At 42.5% G+C, this 19,716-nt stretch overlaps 1 protein-coding gene across 2 annotated transcripts in view; it reads left to right on the plus strand.

Annotated features, from left to right (window-relative positions):
- LOC144679091 (collagen alpha-6(VI) chain-like) overlaps window positions 1-19,716 on the plus strand; it is a 140,273-nt gene that overhangs the window by 101,844 nt on the left and 18,713 nt on the right. For both annotated transcript variants that reach the window (XM_078539382.1, XM_078539383.1), the window contains exons 21-28: window positions 1,023-1,073; window positions 2,615-2,650; window positions 2,756-2,818; window positions 8,234-8,296; window positions 10,506-10,538; window positions 10,629-10,665; window positions 13,422-13,436; window positions 13,537-14,030. In XM_078539382.1, coding sequence (XP_078395508.1) covers window positions 1,023-1,073; window positions 2,615-2,650; window positions 2,756-2,818; window positions 8,234-8,296; window positions 10,506-10,538; window positions 10,629-10,665; window positions 13,422-13,436; window positions 13,537-14,030 — 792 coding nt within the window. The remainder of the gene's footprint in view (window positions 1-1,022; window positions 1,074-2,614; window positions 2,651-2,755; window positions 2,819-8,233; window positions 8,297-10,505; window positions 10,539-10,628; window positions 10,666-13,421; window positions 13,437-13,536; window positions 14,031-19,716) is intronic.

Here is a 19,716-nt window from a genome sequence, read left to right on the forward strand (position 1 = left end):
ACTTTCATTGAGCGCACTTCCGCACTCGCCCTCCTCCCGTCCCCACCCCGGCAGCGCTGCAGTGCGCGTTTCACGCTCGCTGGCCGTTGATTGGCCCGCCAGTGTGAAATCCATGCCGGGATCCGATCGCGGGCGGCGGACAGCCTCCCTCCCGGGCCTGCCCGCCCAGCGAGAGCAAAACTCTGCCCAATGAGCCTGCAAGCCTCAGATTTCACATGTCTGACAGGTTTAACTGTGGCTGACCAGGTTTCCCAAGCTCTGGAATCCTGGCACCTCAAGGGAGGTGAGGACAGCTTCCTGGGGAAGGTAAGTGCCTTTTCAGTACTTCTTGAAGGCCAGGAGGAGCACGAGTGCTTCCCCTGACCCCTCCAAACTTAGTTACATTCCTTGGATCAGGTTCCCGCTCCCCCTCCCCACCCCCAAAATCAGATTCCCTGATTTGAGCCCCTCCTGGAGGGGGTAGGGATCGGCCTCCCTACCCCACCCCACCCAGCATCTGCAGCCTCATTATCTTGCTCTGCTCTGGATGGCTCCCACCCAACTGGAAGTCAGGCCTGTCAATAAGGCTGACCTCTGGGCAGGGATCCTGTTGTAAAAGTGATATGCACTCTCTGGAATTAAAATCCACAGCATGCAGCGAGACGAAGACTTCGGCTCTCCTGTCTCAAACTCTGCACGCCTGCTACCAAAGCCCCCACTGGCAATATTGGGGCTAACATCACAGCACAAGTCTGAATCAGAAACCAGTTTTATCTATTTCCTCATGAAAAAGAGGCCGTTATTGATTGCTTTACTGCACTCCTACAGCAAGTTCACAGGAAACTGAACTTGGGGAGACACTGTAGTCGTTAACCCCGTTTCTGTGAAGTAATATTTAAGTTACACAATCCCTGATTTTCTGATCAGCACTGATCAGCAGTGAGATGCCACAGGGAGCCTCGGAGAATTATGCCTATTGTATCACCAAGAAAATGTTAAAGAGTATTGGATTATGTATCGACATGATGTTGTTTATCACACAGGGGATGGATGGCAGCAATGGAATTGGTTCTCAAGGCCAAAAAGGAAAAAAGGTAGCAAAATGGAATCATATCATTGATGTGCTTTAGTTCTGTGTCCAGGAAATCTGCCTTCTCTTTCTGCTTTCTGTTTTCAGAGCACTCTGTAACTATTGAATTGTTATTGAGAAAATTGGAATCTGGTTTTTGCCTATTGAGCCAGTGCACTCTCACCCACTGAGAATCTCACACACACATACGCACACTCCGTGGTTAGGATCATGTAGCGATGATTACAACATTTTCCTCTTTCACCTCGGAAATCAGGAGGCAGAATTTTTCAGATGACGGAGTTGGAATTATACAGTCCACCCCGCCCCCCCAGCGGGTTTGAAGGCACAGGGGTAAAATGCATTGCATGGCCTGCCCAATGCCTACCCACCCACCCTCACCTGTCTCCCATTCTATAGGGGGCGGTGGAGGTGTTGCATGGCCCAACCGCCTTAATGGCCACTTGAGTGCCTCATCTCACCCCCACCGCTATGTTAGTCACGGCAGGGAGAGGCCCACACAGAGCAGGTAGCCTGGAAGCTTTTACTGGGTGAGCTGGTGTTGAGTAAAGGAGGGGGCACTTCCTGTGGGGTATCTGTGCTCATCTGAGGCCCCCCCTACCCAACAAGGTCATACTGCACCCCCCCCCCCCCCCCCCCCACCCTTCCTTTAACCCTCTCCACAGCCTCTCAAACCCAGCTCCCCTAGCCCTCTCAGCCCCCTCAATGGGACCTGCCAGCCAGGTCTCACCAATGCCCTGGGTTTAACTGAAGTCCGGCCTCCTTTAACAGCTTTTCTTCGGGGATTGGCTGTAGCTCCAGCAGTGCCCCCTGTTCGAACTTGCCACTGCTGGGACTACAGAGCAATCAGATTGGTCAGCGTCTCTGCAAGGCGTGACCTTCTCCCCGGTGACAAGTTCCACCTCCAGCCAGTTAAGGCCCCATGGAGCAGTAAATGGCTGCATGGCAGCTGCTATCGGCCAGGCCACATTCCCCACCAACTCTCTGGGCGTGAATTAAAACCTAGCTAGCTTTAGGAATGCAGCTTAAATGCCTCTCTGGAAGTGTCCTGATGGGACCTGGGCAGCTTTCCAGCAGGTAAGTAACCTTTGGGGCATTTTAACAGCCCACCTGCCGCTTTCCACTGGGTGAGTAGGGTTCCAACAACCCCCACTTCCTGCCTCCCACATCAGTAGGTCTAGTGCAACCAGAAAGCTATTCATTCAAAAACTTTTACAATTCCACTAGTGATATCTGACAAAGAAAATCTTTTCAGACTGTTCACGAGTTGGATAAGCCATACCAACCAAGGAAAATCTTCCCTATGTAAGCAAATAGAATTATTATAGAAATTCTGTAGGTGGCGATCAGGAGATTGGTAGAATGATACCATCCTACCTATCTATCTAACCCTACCAACTAACAATCGACACTGGGGTGTTTTATGGTTCAAAATCAAGTCTGTTCCATTCTCTAGCTCTCTATTACTGAGCTTCATCACAGACAAATAAAGGTCATTTTTTGCCTAATTAGTAGGCCATAAGTTATTGTTTTTTAATCCTGCAGGGAAATCGAGGACCACAGGGTAACCTTGGCAAAAAGGTACTTTTAATGTTTATAACGAGAACTATTTTTATCTGCCAGCTTTGGATTGTTTAAGCAGGTGGTGACCTGTCCTTTCTTCTATGTTTGTTATCATGTTTTTAGGGAGAAGGTGGAAAAGCTGGTCACAGCGGAGAAAAAGGAATCACAGGGATACGAGGGAACAGGGTAGAGACCTCATCTAAAACATTACATTTTTAAAGCAGATGTGACTTTTTATATTTAAATTATCAAATTGTTGTCTAAAATTTAAGCTCATTATAGCAGCCTGTATTTAATATAACATGGAGAATTATTATAGTTTAACCGGCACTGACATTATGTTAATGTTATTACAAATTTGAGACATAAGGAATATTACTAAAATGTGTTCAAAAAGAAACAAGTTATGAAAATGGTCCAGAACTATAAAATTAGACCAAGTTATAGAATCATAGACTTTTACAGTACAGAGGGCCATTCAGCCTGTTATACCATTGCCAACTCTTTGAAAGAGGCTCTCCAATTAGTTTCAGTCACTCTTTCCCCAAATTCCTGCTAATTTTTCTTTTTCACAGATTTATCTGATTTCTTTTTGAAAGTTGTCATTGAATCGACTTCCACTACCCTTTCAGACAGCACAGTCCAGCCAAAATACCATGCTGCTTAAATAAAATGTTCCAGCATGTCATCTCTGGTTCCTTTGCCAACCATTTAAATGTACTGAGCTTGCTGCCAGTGAAAAGTTTCTCTCTACTTACTCTATCAAAACACTTCACGATGTAGGACACTTCTATCAAATGTTACCCTAACCTTCTCTGTTCGAAGGAGAATAACTCCAGTTCCTCTAGTGTCTCCACAAAACTGAAATCTTTTATCTCTGGTACCATTTTAGTCAATCTGCACTCTTTACGTCATTCCTAAAGTGTGGCGCCCAGAATTAACCACAATACTCCAGTTGGGACCTAACCAGTGTTTTATAAAGGTTTTGCCTAACGTCCTTGCTTTTGTACTCTATTCCTATATTTATAAACTCAAGGATTCCTGTAATAAACTTGGAGTACTGGGCAGGTTTCTTGTAAGAAACAGTATTCTTTATTTACAGAGTTCCTGATGAAGCTACATGCTTGTACTGAGACCAAGGCTAGAAAGCTCCCCCGCAAGATTATCCACGCTTAAGGCTATTTCATCTGTATAATCACATGATCCCCATAACAGTATGAAAGGTTTAATTGATAATTACTTCATTCCTCCCCCTTTAATTTTGTTTTATCACTCTTATTTTCAAAATATCTTAATGCATATCATATACAAATATAGACAGTTCATGCAATTATAGATTTAGTCTTTGAGGTGGTTTTCTGATTTGGGTAGAGCGACTCAACTCTACGACTTGAGATTCTTCCATTGGGTCGACTTGACCAGGAGCTGCAGCATCAGGGACATCCTTAGACAATGGCAGTTCAGAATTACTTACTTCAACAGAGACAGCAGGTATGCCTATTCTTTGTCGCCCTGGCACTTCAGGGATCAAAGGTTCAACTTCGATTTCAGATGGAGTAACTGGTTGTGTCTCGACTTCTGAGATGATCCACATGTTTCCTAACAATCCTATTTTCCACTTCCACTTGCTAGGACTAAGGTCCTGTTTCACAGACGATTTTACCAGGAACCCATCTCAATCCAGTTGCAAAAGTTTGCACAAAAACTGTCTCTCCCACAGTAAATTTTCGGTCTTCACTGTGAACATCATGATTCACTTTCTGACTACTCTGGTTCTTCTCCACCTTCCCCTCTAGGTTAGGGAATACCAGACTCAATCTTGTACAAAGGCTGTGTTTCATTAGCAATTCTGAAGGTGTTGAACCTGTGGTTGCATGAGGAGTCCTGCGATAGTTGAAAAGAAATCTTGAAATTCATGTTTCTAACGTTCCTTCCGATAGTTTCTTCATGCCTGTTTTAAAGGTTTGTACTGCTCTTTCTGATAACCCATTGGATGAGGGATAATACGGTGCTATTCTGACATGTTTAATCTCATTTAGGTTCATGAATCTCTGGAATTCCGTACTAGTGAAAGCAGTACCATTATCCGACACAATGATCGGGATTTTCTGTGCCTGCCAGCGTCAGGTGTGTTCGGTGGCATGAGCGGACAATATGGCGAGAATGCCAAAAAGTGGTTTCACGACATCACGAAACCAGTTTGTGACCATCCGCTCTGCCCGCCAATGGCGGGCCACATTCCTCACCATCGGACGTTAGGAACCTCCTTGTAATACATCAGCATATCATTATGAGGCTAGCCCGCTGAACTCATCCCCCCAGCTGGATTGTCCGCCCACATTGGCAGGAAAACATGGCAACAAGTTTCACAACAGCATATATAAGGAGTGCACTTGGGGGGCTGTACTTCACTTGGGACTCCAAAGTTTGTTTGCCTACCTTGCTTTGGGCAGCACTCGCTGTCATCAGCTCCAGGCTTCACAGACAGCACCACATCGCTTTTAGCGTGACTCATGGATAGGTCTCTACCTAACAGATCAGCCATATGTGGGTGGCTTTTAAACAGCTGCAGGGCTAGGTCTTGCTTGGGGAAGGGGGAGAAGTGGCCTCAGGGGAGACAAGAGGCTGCAGGAGGAGAGCTATACTGGGGAAGGAGGGTACCCCAGGGTGTGTGTGGGGGCACGTTTTGAATTGTGCAAGTGGCCTCAAGATGCACAAAAACTGTCTCTCCCACAGTAAATTTTCGGTCTACTCTGACCAAAAATGTGTCTGCCTGTTTTATCAGCCTGCCTGTGTTGTTTTGAAGGGTGTTACTATATTCTTCACAGTTCGTTACATTTCTGAGTTTTATATAACTGCAAAATTTGAAACTATGCCTGGTACACTCAAGTCCCGCTCATTAATATATTTTAAAAAGTGCAGTGGTCAAAAAGTGGGGCCACAATGACACACTTCACTGCAGTCTGAGAAACGACTATTCACCACTATTCTCTGTTTTCCATTCCTTAGCTAATTCCAGAACTGTGCAGCCAACCCTTTTATGCTATGTCTTTTAACTTTGCTAACAAGTCTAATCTGTGGTCTTTTATCATACGCCTTTGAAAGAGCCACATACTCAACCTCTGGTACCTCATCAAAGTACTCAATCAAGTCAATCAAACACTATTTTCCTCTAATAAATTCATGCTGGCTTTCATTTATTAACTTATATTTTTCCAAGTGCTGATTAATTTTGTCTCGGATTATTGGCCCTAAGGCCAGGATTTTACTTACGGCAGGCAGGCTGTTTAGGACTGGGCATGGGCAGGCACGGAGTTGATCACCGCCCGCGGTCAGCTCTGTGCTGCCATTTTATGCAGGTGTGAATCGCGGCTCCCGAAAACAGCGGGAAGAAGCAGGCGGCGGCAAGAGTCCAATCACCGCCGGATCCAATGTTGACCCGGCAGCCCATTCAAAAACAGCGCAGGCAGCCTTCCTGCCATCTCTTCCCTTACTGGGACATTGGCAGCATCTTCTTCTCCAGTGAAGGCAGATGTAAAGTGCTCATTTAAGCCCTTAGACATATCATCTACTTCCATAAACAGATCTACCTTTTAGAACCTAACTGGTCCTACACTTTCTTTGTAAAGGATTTTTGGGTTCCCTCTTTTGTTACCACTAATCTATACTCTTACACAGACATTGTCTATCCTATATCATGCTTGGTCTGATAAGTGGCAAATAACATTTTGGCCACACAAGTGCCAGGTAATAACCAAGTCTAACAACAGAGAATCCAAACATCTCCCCTTTACATTCAATAACAATACCATTGCTGAAACCCCCACTATCAACAGCCTGGGGGTTGCCATTGACCAGAAACTGGTCTAGCCATATAAATACCACGGCTACAAGAGCAGGTCAGATCTGGGAATTCTGCGGTGACTAACTCACCTCTTGTCTCCCCAAAGCCTGTCCACCATCTACAGGGCACAAGTCAGGTGTGAGATGGAATACTCTCCACTTGTCTGGATGTGTGCAGCTCCATCAACATGCAAGGAGATCGACACCATCCAGCACAAAGCAGCCTGTTTGATTGGCGCCCGTTCCACCACCTCCAACATTCCCCCCACCACCGACGCACAGCAGCAGCAGTGTGTACCATCTACAAGATGCACTGCAGCAACTCACCAAGGCTCCTTCGACAGCACCTTCCAAACCAGCAACCTCTGCCATTGAGAAGGACAAGGGCAGCAAATGCATGGGAACACCGCACCCTGCAAGTTCGCCTCCAAGCCACATACCATCCTGACTTGGAAATATATCGCCTTTCCTACACTGTCACTGTGTCAAAATCCTGGAACTCCCTCCCGAGCAGCACTGTGGATGTACCTACACCACATGGGCTGCAACGCTTTAAGAAGATGGTTCACCACCACCCTCTCAAGGGCAATTAGGGATGGGCAATAATAATGCTGGCCTAGCCAGTGACACGCACGTCCCATGAAATAGTTTTTTTAAAATACCTTTTTTAGTTCTCTCCTGTGCTTTTTGTATTCAGCCTGGTTCTCTACCATATTGAATTATGAACCCAACATTTATGAGCTTTCTTTTGCTATTTCATTTTAATCTCTATACCTTTAGTCATCCAAGGTGCTCAAGCTTTAGATGCCCTTCCTTTCTTCCAAGTTATCTCCTTTTTGAAGACACCTCATTGCTTATTTACTGTTTCACCTGCCAATCTCTGATTCCAATCTAACTGGTCAAAATCATTTTTTAATTTTAATTTGGCTGACTGCAAGTTGAATAATTCCATATTTGATTTTTCCTCATAATTTTACATAACTACTTAAAAACTACACGATAAGCCTGTCTTATCCCCCGACTATTGAGTTCCCTCTGAATCCTGCATTTCTCAACTTTTCTGTGCCCTCCTGTGCATCTATTTGCTTCATGTTGCTGTGGCTGTGCTCAAGACTATCCTCTCCTGAGGGACCATTAGCCTTCAATGGTAATCAGTGCTGTAAACTGGTTTTGAGAGGAGCAGACTCCTGACGGATTCCTGCACTGCCTGCCTCTTCTGACCACCAGATTGCCACCCACTTATTATCCTGCTGAATTTGAATTCTGTGTCACTGCGAGGTGACCACCTCCTGAAATGTTGCTTCAGGAAATTCTCAGCTCCGGAAACCCTGAGCTTAGGTTCGAGGAGCTATGGAAACTTCCGGCGCATGTGGCTATCCAGGACATGTGAAGTGTCCTGGAGTTCCCACATGTCTCAGGAATTGTAGGCAATAGATCTCTGATCTCTGCTGTCCCATCATATTGCTGAAAAATCTGTCAAATTATGTTATTTTATATGTATAAAATATTTTAATTTAGTATCCCCTTCATTCTTTAAATGTTTACGTACATCAATATTTTTAATGCAATTCAGTTCATTTTAATATTAGCGTCCTCTACCTAATTAAAAATTATTGAGGAATTAAATTTCCAGCATATTAACAATATAATTAAAATAGCGACACACATGTATAACTCCAGTGCTATTAGCAATCATCTATTAATAATCAACTTATAAGGTTCTCTATGAAATAAAATGAAATGCTCACTTTTGTTTAGGGTAATGCTGGTGGTTCTGGTGATCCTGGTGAACCAGGAGAGATTGGATATCTTGGAGTAAAGGTAAGATGTACAGCTATTTTAGTAAGTTATTTAGAAACATAGGACTTAGGAGCAGTAGGTGGCCATTCAGCCCTTCGACCCTGTTTCACTATTCAGTGAGATCATGGATGGTCAGAATGTGGTTTCAACTCCATTCTCCTGTTTGGACCCCCATGACCCGTGACTGTCTTGTCTATCAAAAAGTTGCTTAACTCTGCCTTCAATAAATTCAATGACCCAACCTCCACTGCTTTCTGAAGAAGGGAATTCCTCAGACTAACAACCCGCTGGGAAAAAAATTCTCCTCATCTCCATCTCTTATTCTTATCTGTGTCCCCTCATTCTAATCTGCCGCACAATTGGAAATGTCCTCCATCTCCATGTACTCCTTCAAGTCCCCTCAGGATCTTATATGTTTCAATAAGATCACCACTCATTCTTCTAAACGCCAATGGGTTTAGGCCCAACCTGTTCAACCTGTCTTCATAAGATAACCTCCTCATCCCAGGAATGAGTTGAATGAAGTTACCATAAGTCACCAATATATGAATTCACATTTGGACAGGTACTTAAAAAAAAAAATTGCAGAGATCTTTGTAAATGAACTTGAATGCTCTGCTATTTGTAGGTAGCGCAGTTAGCCAATTTTCCTCAATGTTTTTATATCTCAATTTGCTGAATGTATGGAAACAAGCATAGCATATTGAAAAGATATTTTAAATAACTGGCAACCACTGATTAATGAATAATTAAATTTAAAAGTTTTGTGTCTTCAATTGCTGAGGCCCTATGCCCAGGAATTCCTTCCCTAAACCCAGCCCCTCTGTCCCCTCCTTTAAAAAACACCTTAAACCCCTACTCTTTGATCAAATTTTTGGTCTCTCCTCCTAACGTCTCCATTTTTGAATTGGTCTTTTTTTAGATGTCTGTGAAGCACCGGGGATGTTTTAAATGTGCTAAAAGCACTTTACGAATGCAAGGTATTGGTTAAGATACACCACTCAGCGCAGTGATAAGCCAGTGCTATGGCTTAGACTAGAGAGATATCATAAAGCACAATGATGTGCACCCCTGGAACAGGAAGAGGGTTGAGCAAGGCCTTCCATTCTTCATTGTTATCCAGCAACCCCGCATGAACTGCTTATGTGGAGGTCAGGTGGGAATAAAATTGAACTGCTGGTATGATACAGCCCATGGTCAAATAATTCACCAGCATTCACTGTCCATGTTTGCTTGAAGAATGACCAGTTGGGTGAGTTCCAGAGGTTTGCTGACACCTGTGGAATCATATACCAGCATCTCCAGGAGAGCAAGGGAGAGAACTGGAGGAAAACCCAGTTACCCTATAACTGTCAGTATGTGATAAATGTGGAGGAGAAGGTAGGGTTATTTGGTTTATTGACTCCTGTGTGTTTATCATCCCATAGAAACATCATCATCCCCAAATCAAGTGTCTTTATATGTCATGTGTTCAGACATCTCTTAAGGCAATTGCCAAACTGTGGTTATAAAGATGTAATGCACATAAAAAAGCAAATAATGGAACATAGGATGAAAGTAAAATTTGGATCATCTGAACCTTGGATAAGCTAAACTATCATAGACAGTATATCAATTATTTCATCACCCCAAAGAAAAGTTTGCATATTTGTCCCTGATCCCCACAGACAACAAACAAAACTGCAGAATATACATTTCCATATCTCCACTGTTCAACTCTGATTAGGTGCTTTTCACAGATGAATTTTTCCTTGATCATGCATCCACAAAAGACATGATGTTCCTTAGCTACTTATCTGTCTACTTACCTCTGTAATGTTCAATCATATCTAACCCAATGGTTATACAGCTCTGTGGTTAATCAACACCAGGTTAGTGCTTCTGCTGGGAGCCTCCCCTTCCAATTCACTGTTCAGTGAGGAAAAGCTTCTTCTAATCTCTAATTTCACTTGAGACTTTTAAATTTTAAACTATTTCCCAGAAACCTCCTTTGGAATTACTGGAGAGGGTTAAATTCACTTAATTTTATTCTGTTCACTGACAAATTATCTTGGATATGTTCGTAACTAAACTTTATAGACGCCAATCAACTCCTGTAATATTTTGCCGTTGTTACTGGACAAAGCTTCTTTGTGATTAGAATGCTTCAGTTACATCTGTACCCCAAAGGTCTGTAAATATTAGTGAAGAAATTTGATTTTACTCTAAAACTAGTTTTTGTTCATTCCAGGGTTCTAAAGGACCACCAGGCACTTCATTCATGGTATGTAACCTATATGTATCAATAGATATTGAGGCTGACAATAATTCATATATTTTGTTTAATGTTTTAAATTTCATCTTTTCATTACAGCCATGTGACCTCATATCGACTGTGCGAGCTAATTGTCGTAAGTATATCTTTTAAAAGTTGCAACCATGTTAGTTTCAGTCACATCTATTCTTAACAGAAGCTACCTTTCCAAGCAACACATCAGGCCAGATTTTCCCCTTAGACCCAGGAAGCACAAGTCGGGCCATTTCCTGACGTTACATTCCCAGCTTCTAAAAGTTGGGGAACTCCCACAAGATTTTGGTCTCCAGTAGTCAGGGTGGGCTGGAGTTGGGAACATTGCCTCCCGAAGCAGGCTGGAGGTGGCAATGAAGACATGTGTGTGGTGAAGCAGGCTGGTTTGAAGGCCTGCCTTTGTTCGTTGGAATATTGTCACAGTCCTGTAAATGGTTGTTAGGCTTCGTTTGGTCTCAGCCCTCAACACCCCATGCACCCCATGTCCTCCCCATGACCCCTCATAGTCCCTGTGCCACTTCATGCCTCCTCATATCCCTACAATACCCACATGCCCCTTCCATGCCCCCATGAATCTCCAATTCCCACACTTCCAGTTTCTATTGTATACAGAACCAATGAGACATTGGCAAGCCTGGCAAGTCTTTGAAATGTTCCTGAAGCTGACACAATAAGAAAAAAGGCTTTAAAAAATCTCCTTTGAAAAAATTTGTAGATCTTAAAACCTCATAAAAGTGTAAATCAACCACGACCATTCATAGCATCAATGAATAAAACTTTAATACTCTTAATATCTCTTAATCTTGTCCAAATAAACAGACAGCCACTGAAAAACACATCACAAAAAAATTAGCTTATTACAACTTCATAAAGCTGTCAATTAAGTGAAGCTAGCACTCCCCTTCAGGCAGTGTAAACAGACCCCTGCCGAGCTGAATCCATTAACCATTCTTGGAGCTTAACCAGGCACCTATAATAAGGCTATATGGAAAAAATGGATGTCTGACCATCTGTTTAAATTGCACCTGTTGATACAATTGCCAGATAGCCCTATTTTGAAGGCTTGGCTGAGCTCCAAGATTGACCAATTGACTCAGCCCTGTGGGCAATGTTGACTCAGCTCGAAGGGGATGCTGGTTTTGCTTGATTGACACTTTTATGGGGTTGTAATGTTTTTGATGTGGTTTCCAATGCATGTGTGTTTATTTGAACACGATTAAGAGGTATTAAGAGGATTACAGTGTCATTCATTAATACTATGAATGGCTGTGGCTGATTGACACACCTATGAGGTTGTAGTGTTTTGCAAATATTTTTCAAAGGTTTATCTCATCAGTTTTGAGAGCACTTCAAAGACCTTCCATATTTATTATACAGCTCATTGATTCAGTACACAGTGGATGCTGGAAGAGTGGGTATGGAGGATGCATGGGGCATAGGGGTAATAGAATGGCTAAGGAAGGGGCATTAGGGGATGGAGGAGGCAAGGGGGTATGAAGGGGATATGAGTGGGCTTAGGGGATATGAGGGGGCATGGGGGGGCATAGGGATTATGAGAGGGAATGGAAGGGGTATAAAGGGTTATGAGGGGGAATGGGGGATATGAGAAAGCATGAAGTTGACATCAGGGATATGAAAGGGACTGGAGGGGACATGGGGGATATGAGAGGGCATTGACAAAACCTTTTAAACTTACCTGTCAAGAGGTTCCTGAGTTTTCAGTGGTCTTCTCCCAAGGTTCATGGAGTGACCAACCTATTGGGGTTCCCAGAGGCTTCAAATCACTTCCATCATGGAAAGAATTAGGGTTGAAATTCAAATTTTCCCTAGGCTTTTATTATAGAGACCCCAATGTTACAGGGCACGTACACAGGTTCACGACCTGCCATATTTCCGTACTGGGGAAGGTGACATTTGTCAGGATTGGAGGGGTGTTTAAAATTCTGGTCCCGCGGGCCTCATTTTACCTATTACTGAATCAATTCCAGCAGGTGCATGGGGAGATCCAGTCTATTATCTGCCTAGATTAGGCTTACAGGCTTTACAAATGTGCCACAATGTGTAAGCTTCCTTGGAACAGTGAATCCAGGCTTTGTTCGAGTAAACTCTCCATTTACCAATGTGTTTTTAAATGCAAATATTTTAAATGATCAACCAAATACACAGAGATTGAAGCTTCAACAAAAATCATGTTCAGCTGAAATTGTGTTTGACAAGCAACAGCTATGGTGAGATAACAGCAGTTAGTAGGTGATTTTTTTAAGTGCAGAAGGTCAGGTATTCTGTTGTTTATTTTTCATCATACATCATAATAAGTTGTGATAAAATGTTCATAAGATGGGCATTGCATACATTAAAAGAGCAGAAGATTTTCCATTAGTGATGTGCACCATTCAATGGACAGGTGAAAGGAAGCCAATAAAGTTCATTGAAACTAAGATTGCAGTCCATGATGATTTTATCCTTCAAAGTGTCATCTCTCTGTGTTGAACAAAATTCTCACTGCAATAACTTTTTCCATAGATACTGTTCTAAATTTTTTCCACAAGTCCCCAGTGAAAAATCAGTAACCAAAATCAGTTAAAAAGATGAAGGATAAAGATATGCTGACATACAAACTGTGTTCATCACAACCAAATACAGGAGGTGAATACCATTTGGTTCAAGTGAAGTTGTCAACCAGTACATCAGCTTCCTGTACAAATGAACAACCTACAGTGAAAATTTCCAAAACCATAACACCTGAACAAATGAATTCAGTTTACATTCAAGCAGATTAATAATGATGGAATATGAATCAAACTTTCAATAGTGTGCCCTCAACCATTAATTTTCCATTTTCCCTTTTCTTTCCTATAGCTTGTTGTTCACAAAGTAAGTAACCCTCATTGAGCATCGCAACAACTTTAAGTTTTAAACTTATTTGTCACTTAAATGATGTTCTTAATTACTAGCAGCTTTTTCATTGTTCCAGGAAGAGGAGAGTGCCCTGCGTACCCCACCGAGCTGGCATTTGCTCTGGACATGTCTACAGATGTCACGCTAGCTATATTCGAAAGGATGAAGGGGATTGTAATTAATTTGCTGCAGAATATTAACATAGCCGAAAGTAACTGTCCCACTGGAGCTCGTGTGGCGCTTCTTACATACAATAACATAGTAAGGCCTTTCATTCGATTTTCAGACTTTAAGAAAAAACAGTTACTCCTGCAAGAAATAGAAGAGCTGGCACTTGAACGATCGACCAGAAGGCGGAATATTGGCTTTGGTATGCAGTTTGTGGCAAGGCATACTTTTAAACGAGTTCGTAATGGTATTCTTGTGAGGAAAATAGCTGTGTTTCTCACTAATGGAGGATCCAAAGACGCCAACTCCATAGCGGCAGCTGCCTCGCAATTCAGTGCTTCAGATATCATTCCAGTCATCATCTCCTTTAAAGACATCCCTGAAGTAGAACGAGCTTTTAAGGTAAGAAAACAAATTGCTCATATGTTTCATTCCATTAGAGTGAGTAGAGTGAGTAATTAGCTTGGATGCTCAGAGGGATGCACAACGGGACAATCTCTTCATATGCCAATATAGGATATGTAGTAGTCCCAAGTATGTATGAGAAATAACCTGGTAAAACTGCACTATCTTAGCTTATCAATATTTGCCTTATATTCTGTTATCAATAATATTTTTAAAAAATTTCTTGTTATGTCATTCACAGGTGCTCTTATTTTTAAATGGAAGGGTTAGCCTACAAATCTTAGATTAACGCCAGCATTAAAATACTGGACAGAGGAGTACAAACATATGAAATAGGGGCAGATGTAGGCCATTCGGCCCCTCGAGCCTGCTCTACCATTCAATAATATCATGGCTGATCTTCTCGTGTTTCGAGTTCCACATTCCCATCTACCCCTGATAACCTTTGATTCCCTTGCCTAACAAGAACCTATCTACCTCTACTTTAAAAAATATTCAGTGACACCGCTTTCACTGCCTTCTGAGATGGAGAGTTCTAAAATCACACAATCCTCTTAGAGAGAAAAATCCTCCTCATCTCTGTCCTATAAGGGCAATCCCTAATTTTAAAACAGTGTCTCTTAGTTCTGGACTCACCTTAAGGTTAGGGGGCAGGCCAGGAGCCCCGGCGGGAACTAGAAAAAAACATGAAACCTCATTCACGGGCGGGATGAGGTTTCATGTAGGCTTTAAAAATTTTTAATAACGATTGTGTAAAAATTATGGACACGTCCCAACTCATCTGGGTCCCCTTACCTGCCTCACTGGCTGTCACACCCTCCTGTCCCTGATCACTGAGCAAATCAGAAGACCCTGTCATAAGTGTTGTGACTGCTCCCTGGTGCAAAGCATCCAGGTAACTCCCCCCCTCCCTGATGTGTCACAGAGTCTGCAGCTCTGCTTCCAACTCAATGATTCTGAGCTGAAGTTCCTCAAGCTGCAAACACTTACTGCAGACATGTTTGCCTTGGATCACAATGTTATCCAGGAGCTCCGACATGCTACAGCCTTGACACATCACCTGTCCTGCCTTCCTTAATGTATTTTAAATAATTACTTAATTATATTATTCACTTATTTATGTTGCTTTTTAAATATATTTTATTAGCTTTACCACAAATTTGTATACTATTTTAAACCTTAGGAATAGATTAGACCTTAGTCACTCACCAGATACTCACCAAACAACTAGCCTCTTTCCCTGTAGTAGAGCATTATAATGCATTACTTTTCATATCAAGTATTGCTGAAAAAAGAGACATGTCTTAAGATTTTCGTCTTGCTCTCATCAGGACACTCGCAAGAACACCAATATAAGGGGGAGAAACAACTATTTATACAGTATGTGAAGAGAGTGCTGATTGGTTGGCAAGTGGAGAATGCACCACTGATGGTGACTGACTTAACTGCCAAGCATTGTTTGAAATTTAAGTCAGGCAGTTTGACCCTGATTGGACAAGGCATTGCCCTGAGGAATTAGCCAGCAAATGGCTGTCACTCATTTTGTTTAGCTGAAACAGGTGCCATGTGTGTACATGTTATTTTTGCCTGCAAAGAACAGGGCATTGTGCATTAATATATGTAGCTTCCAATGCACGCAAATGCACCACACTGCAAGCCTTACTGACAATCTTAAGTTGGTCGTCAGTATAATTCTTAGCACATTGAGGATTATTTAGCAAATGTTGTCTGATTGCAGAATCACATCACATGTTGGACACTGTGTTTTGAGTTTTGCAAGCACAGGCTGGTTGGGTACAGTCTGTACCTTGCCTGTTGCAAACAGCGGCTGGGACTTGCTGTTTGATGCAATCGGCCAGTCTTTGGGATCTACGGTCTTTCATATTAGCAACAGTAATTTAACTAAAATGAAGTATTTTGTTTTCATATTTTTAAAAATGGTATTTTAGAAAAAGCTGTTTATTTGTTTTCATTTTTCAGTTCTATTTCTCTCTGAATCATCCCTTAAACTGTTTTCATAGCCCTGAGGTTTGATGTTCTGTGTCTTGCATCTCAATGCTGCAATTAGTAACCTTTAATATAATATCAACATTAACTTTATAAACGTCAATGCAGCCAAAATATTATTTCTCCTCCACTTTACCAATCAATTTGAATTGACTGCTAAATACTAATTCAAATGCAACATCTACCCTTGTATTCTGCTTTATATGTTATCATCTGATTACTTCTACTAATCTTATTGCACTTTCAATTCTCCCCTCCAGTTGTCTCAATCTGGTCACATTACCTTTGGTGGATTGAAATCTCCCACCATTATCTCCATATAATTCATTGCAGGCTCCTTTATCTATACAGCTATATCACTTTCTATTCAGCTGTTCAGCTTCAGCTGATTGTTGATAACAGTTGCCAGTTTTTAATAAGCCTTTATCACGCTACACAGATAGTTTCTGTTGTCTCTCCTTTTGTTGTCACTTTTGCTGTATTCTCTTGACAGCAAAAATATTCTGCATTCACAGTAACAGCATCCTATAACCAACTTTATGTTTGCGAATCAATCCGCACCTTAAGTTTAATTTCATGCCTATCTGTTAAACTTCTGTGATGCTAAAAATGATGATATTTTTATTGATTGCTTTTGTATCTAATGCCTAAAGTTTATTCCTATTGGACAGGATTTTGCATGGAGAATAACAGTGAGACTAACCATGCTCTGTGTTATTCTGGAGTGAATTGCATATCAATTTCTGGAATCTGCATAAACACGGAAATCCAGAAGTTGTGGTCTGCAATTAGTCTGCTCCTCTTCAGGTAGCTCTATACATGTACCTCATTAATTGATTGACTTTAAGCTGTAAGGATACAAAGTTGCAGTGCTTATACCTAGTAGTTCCCTGTAGACACATCAGAAAAGGTGATGCTGCACTCAGGTACAGGTGAATTTTTAACAGCATGATAATAAATTAATACTTTTGAACAACCTCTCTGGCATTGAAAATGTAATTTTACATAATATATAAAAACAAAATATATATTTTTTATTTTTCTGCCTGACTCTTATCATCTTCCCCTTAATCCTTTTCCACCGACCCTCACCCTGAGCCCCCCACATACTTTGTTTCGCTTTCTATAAATGATTTCAATCTAAATTATAATTCCTGGTTTATAATTCCTAGTTTAGAGATAGCGGCCTCAATCTTGGCTGGGGCAGGTTTTAGTCATGAAGCGGGAGCTATTTTCAGGACATCTGGGAGCCTGGGATTCCTTGCATATGTGGAACTTTTAACTCCAAAGCATGTGTCTTTTTTTCCAAGCAAGATCTCTGACGGGAAGCCTGCCTGATTGACAGGTCTGGCTCCATATTGGCCAGGGAGCATTCTGGAGGAGACTGCAGGCTAGGAACAGGTAAAGAGCCTGATACTTGTTTAGTGAGAGAGAGTGGGAGCTTGGGAGTGGGGGCATAGGGTGCTCCTTTACAGGAGTGGTATAGTTGCCAATCTTTGGAGGTTCCAATTCCTAATTCCAGGGTTGGGGTCTGACCTCCAATCCCAATGAGTGTTCCAATCCCCAGGCGGAGGGTCCCAACCTTCAGACTCAAACGGCCCAATGGTAGGGTTGATTCTTTGGATTGGTGGGGAGCATGACAGTTGGCTGGGTAGAAGGTAATAAAAAGAGAAAGTGCTGGAAAACCTCAGCAAGTCTGGCAGTATCTATGAGGGAGATACTGAATTAACGTTTCAATTCAAATATGATCCTTCAGAATAGCAAAGAAGAGTCATATTCGACTTGAAACGTTAATTCTGGCCAGGATTTTCCAGCCCCGTCATGGTGGGACCCACCATTGGAGATTCGGCGGCCAAGCCAAAAATCCATTAGCTTTTGACGGGACCGGACAATCCCGGCGGCAGGCAGGGCAGGGAAATCCCGCCCTCTGTTTCTCTCACCACTGGCACTGCCAGACCTGTGAGTTTTTCCAGGACTTTCTGTTTTTATTTCAGATTTCCAGCATCCAAAGTATTTTGCTTTTATATTGGGGTAGAAGGTAAGTTTGGTGGAGAGGAAGGAAACATGTCTGCTCCACTCGGCCCACGAGCATGCTGTAAAGGCAGTTACCTTTTTCATTAAACAAATCACGCCTCCCTATAGCTGTCAGGTTTCCTGAGGTCAGGAAACCCAACTGCGCAGGGTCACGCTAGACATGTTAGATTTGAGGAATGCAGCCTCACAGGGATATTTAAATGACCAACTTGTGGAGCGGTTTAATTCCTCACTAACCCCACTGTCCCACCCCCATTAAAACCAGAAATGGTCAACTTGGGGTTGGGTTTGAGATTTTTAACGTTTTAGCATTCCACTGGACCTCAATCCACCCAATTTTTTTGGAGTTAAAATTGTCCCCTGGCTGTCTCAGTGAGGGTTCTTACATCTGATTGGTCGGAGAGCCATGCTCATGCTTGCTCTGTTCATACATGTTACAGATCCTGTGTAGAGAGTGCCACACTGGATCAGGCATCTGATGACAGCAAGTCTCCATTCAAAAGCCAGCAAAACCTAATGTGGGGAGCTATCACTGCAGTGAGCAGCGAGTGCCATTTCGTCATCACTAACTGCAAAATTAGCCATTGTTTCTTGCATTAGTATATTAACAGTTTCCTCAATATCCTCCCTCCCCAGCTTGAATCTTTTGCATTTCCACCTTTGCTCTGAGCAACACCTCCCCACACCCTCATTAGCCACTGCCCTCCTTATCCACCAAAGGATTATCTTCTCCCAATGACTACAGTTTAAATGAATCCAATTTCTACATTGACACTTTATGCAAATAATTTGGCTCCTCGCTCAGTCTGAAGACCTTCCTTTTCATACACATTTCTCAACTTAAAATGTTTCTCCAATTATCAGCAAAACCAACCCCTTCCTGCACACACCATTTAACAAATTAATTGCAATGGGGAATTATTGTGACCATGTTTCATTAAAATACTCAGATACCATCGCATTTGCACTTTGTTCTCCTGAGGTTGGTAAATAATGGTTGGCTCTCTACTCCTCCCTTTACTTCCCAACATGATTTACAGATTGATGTCATTCATGCTCTCACTAAAGGATTATAATGCATCAAAAGTCCCTCCAATTCCTTAATCTGACTAAGTGGTGATTCCTGCAGAGATTTTGGGCTGAATTTTGCCCTTGGGTGGGCGGGCCCAACCAACTCGGCGGGCGGGCAGCCGATCGCCGCCGCCGAAACGGGCCCCGCCGCCATTTTACGCACTTCCTGTGCGGGCGGGAGGGTATTCCCCAACTCCGAGAGTGCGCTCTTTCGTGCATGCGCGTGAAGGAGCACACACCTCCCTGAGGCTAAGAGGTGCCTCAGGGAGATCGCTGAAAGGCTGTCAAACATTAAAAATAGAACAATAAAAAAATCATTAACATGTCACCCTCATGTGAAAATGTCACACGAGATGGGACATGTTAATGAAGTACACAAAAACTTTATAAAACTTTTTAAAATCCGATATCAAACCTCATCCCGCCACTGGATGAGGTTTGTTAAAAAATCACTTACCCGCCTGCCCATTGGGCCCGTGCGCTGAGCCAAAGTTCGCACAGGCTCCTCAAAATCCTCATCAATTGATAACTTAATGGCCTTAACAAGGCCTTTAATTAATGGCGGGCGCGC

The sequence above is a fragment of the Cetorhinus maximus genome, chromosome 3 (genome assembly GCF_964194155.1).
Source record: "Cetorhinus maximus chromosome 3, sCetMax3.hap1.1, whole genome shotgun sequence".
Lineage (NCBI taxonomy): Eukaryota > Metazoa > Chordata > Chondrichthyes > Lamniformes > Cetorhinidae > Cetorhinus > Cetorhinus maximus.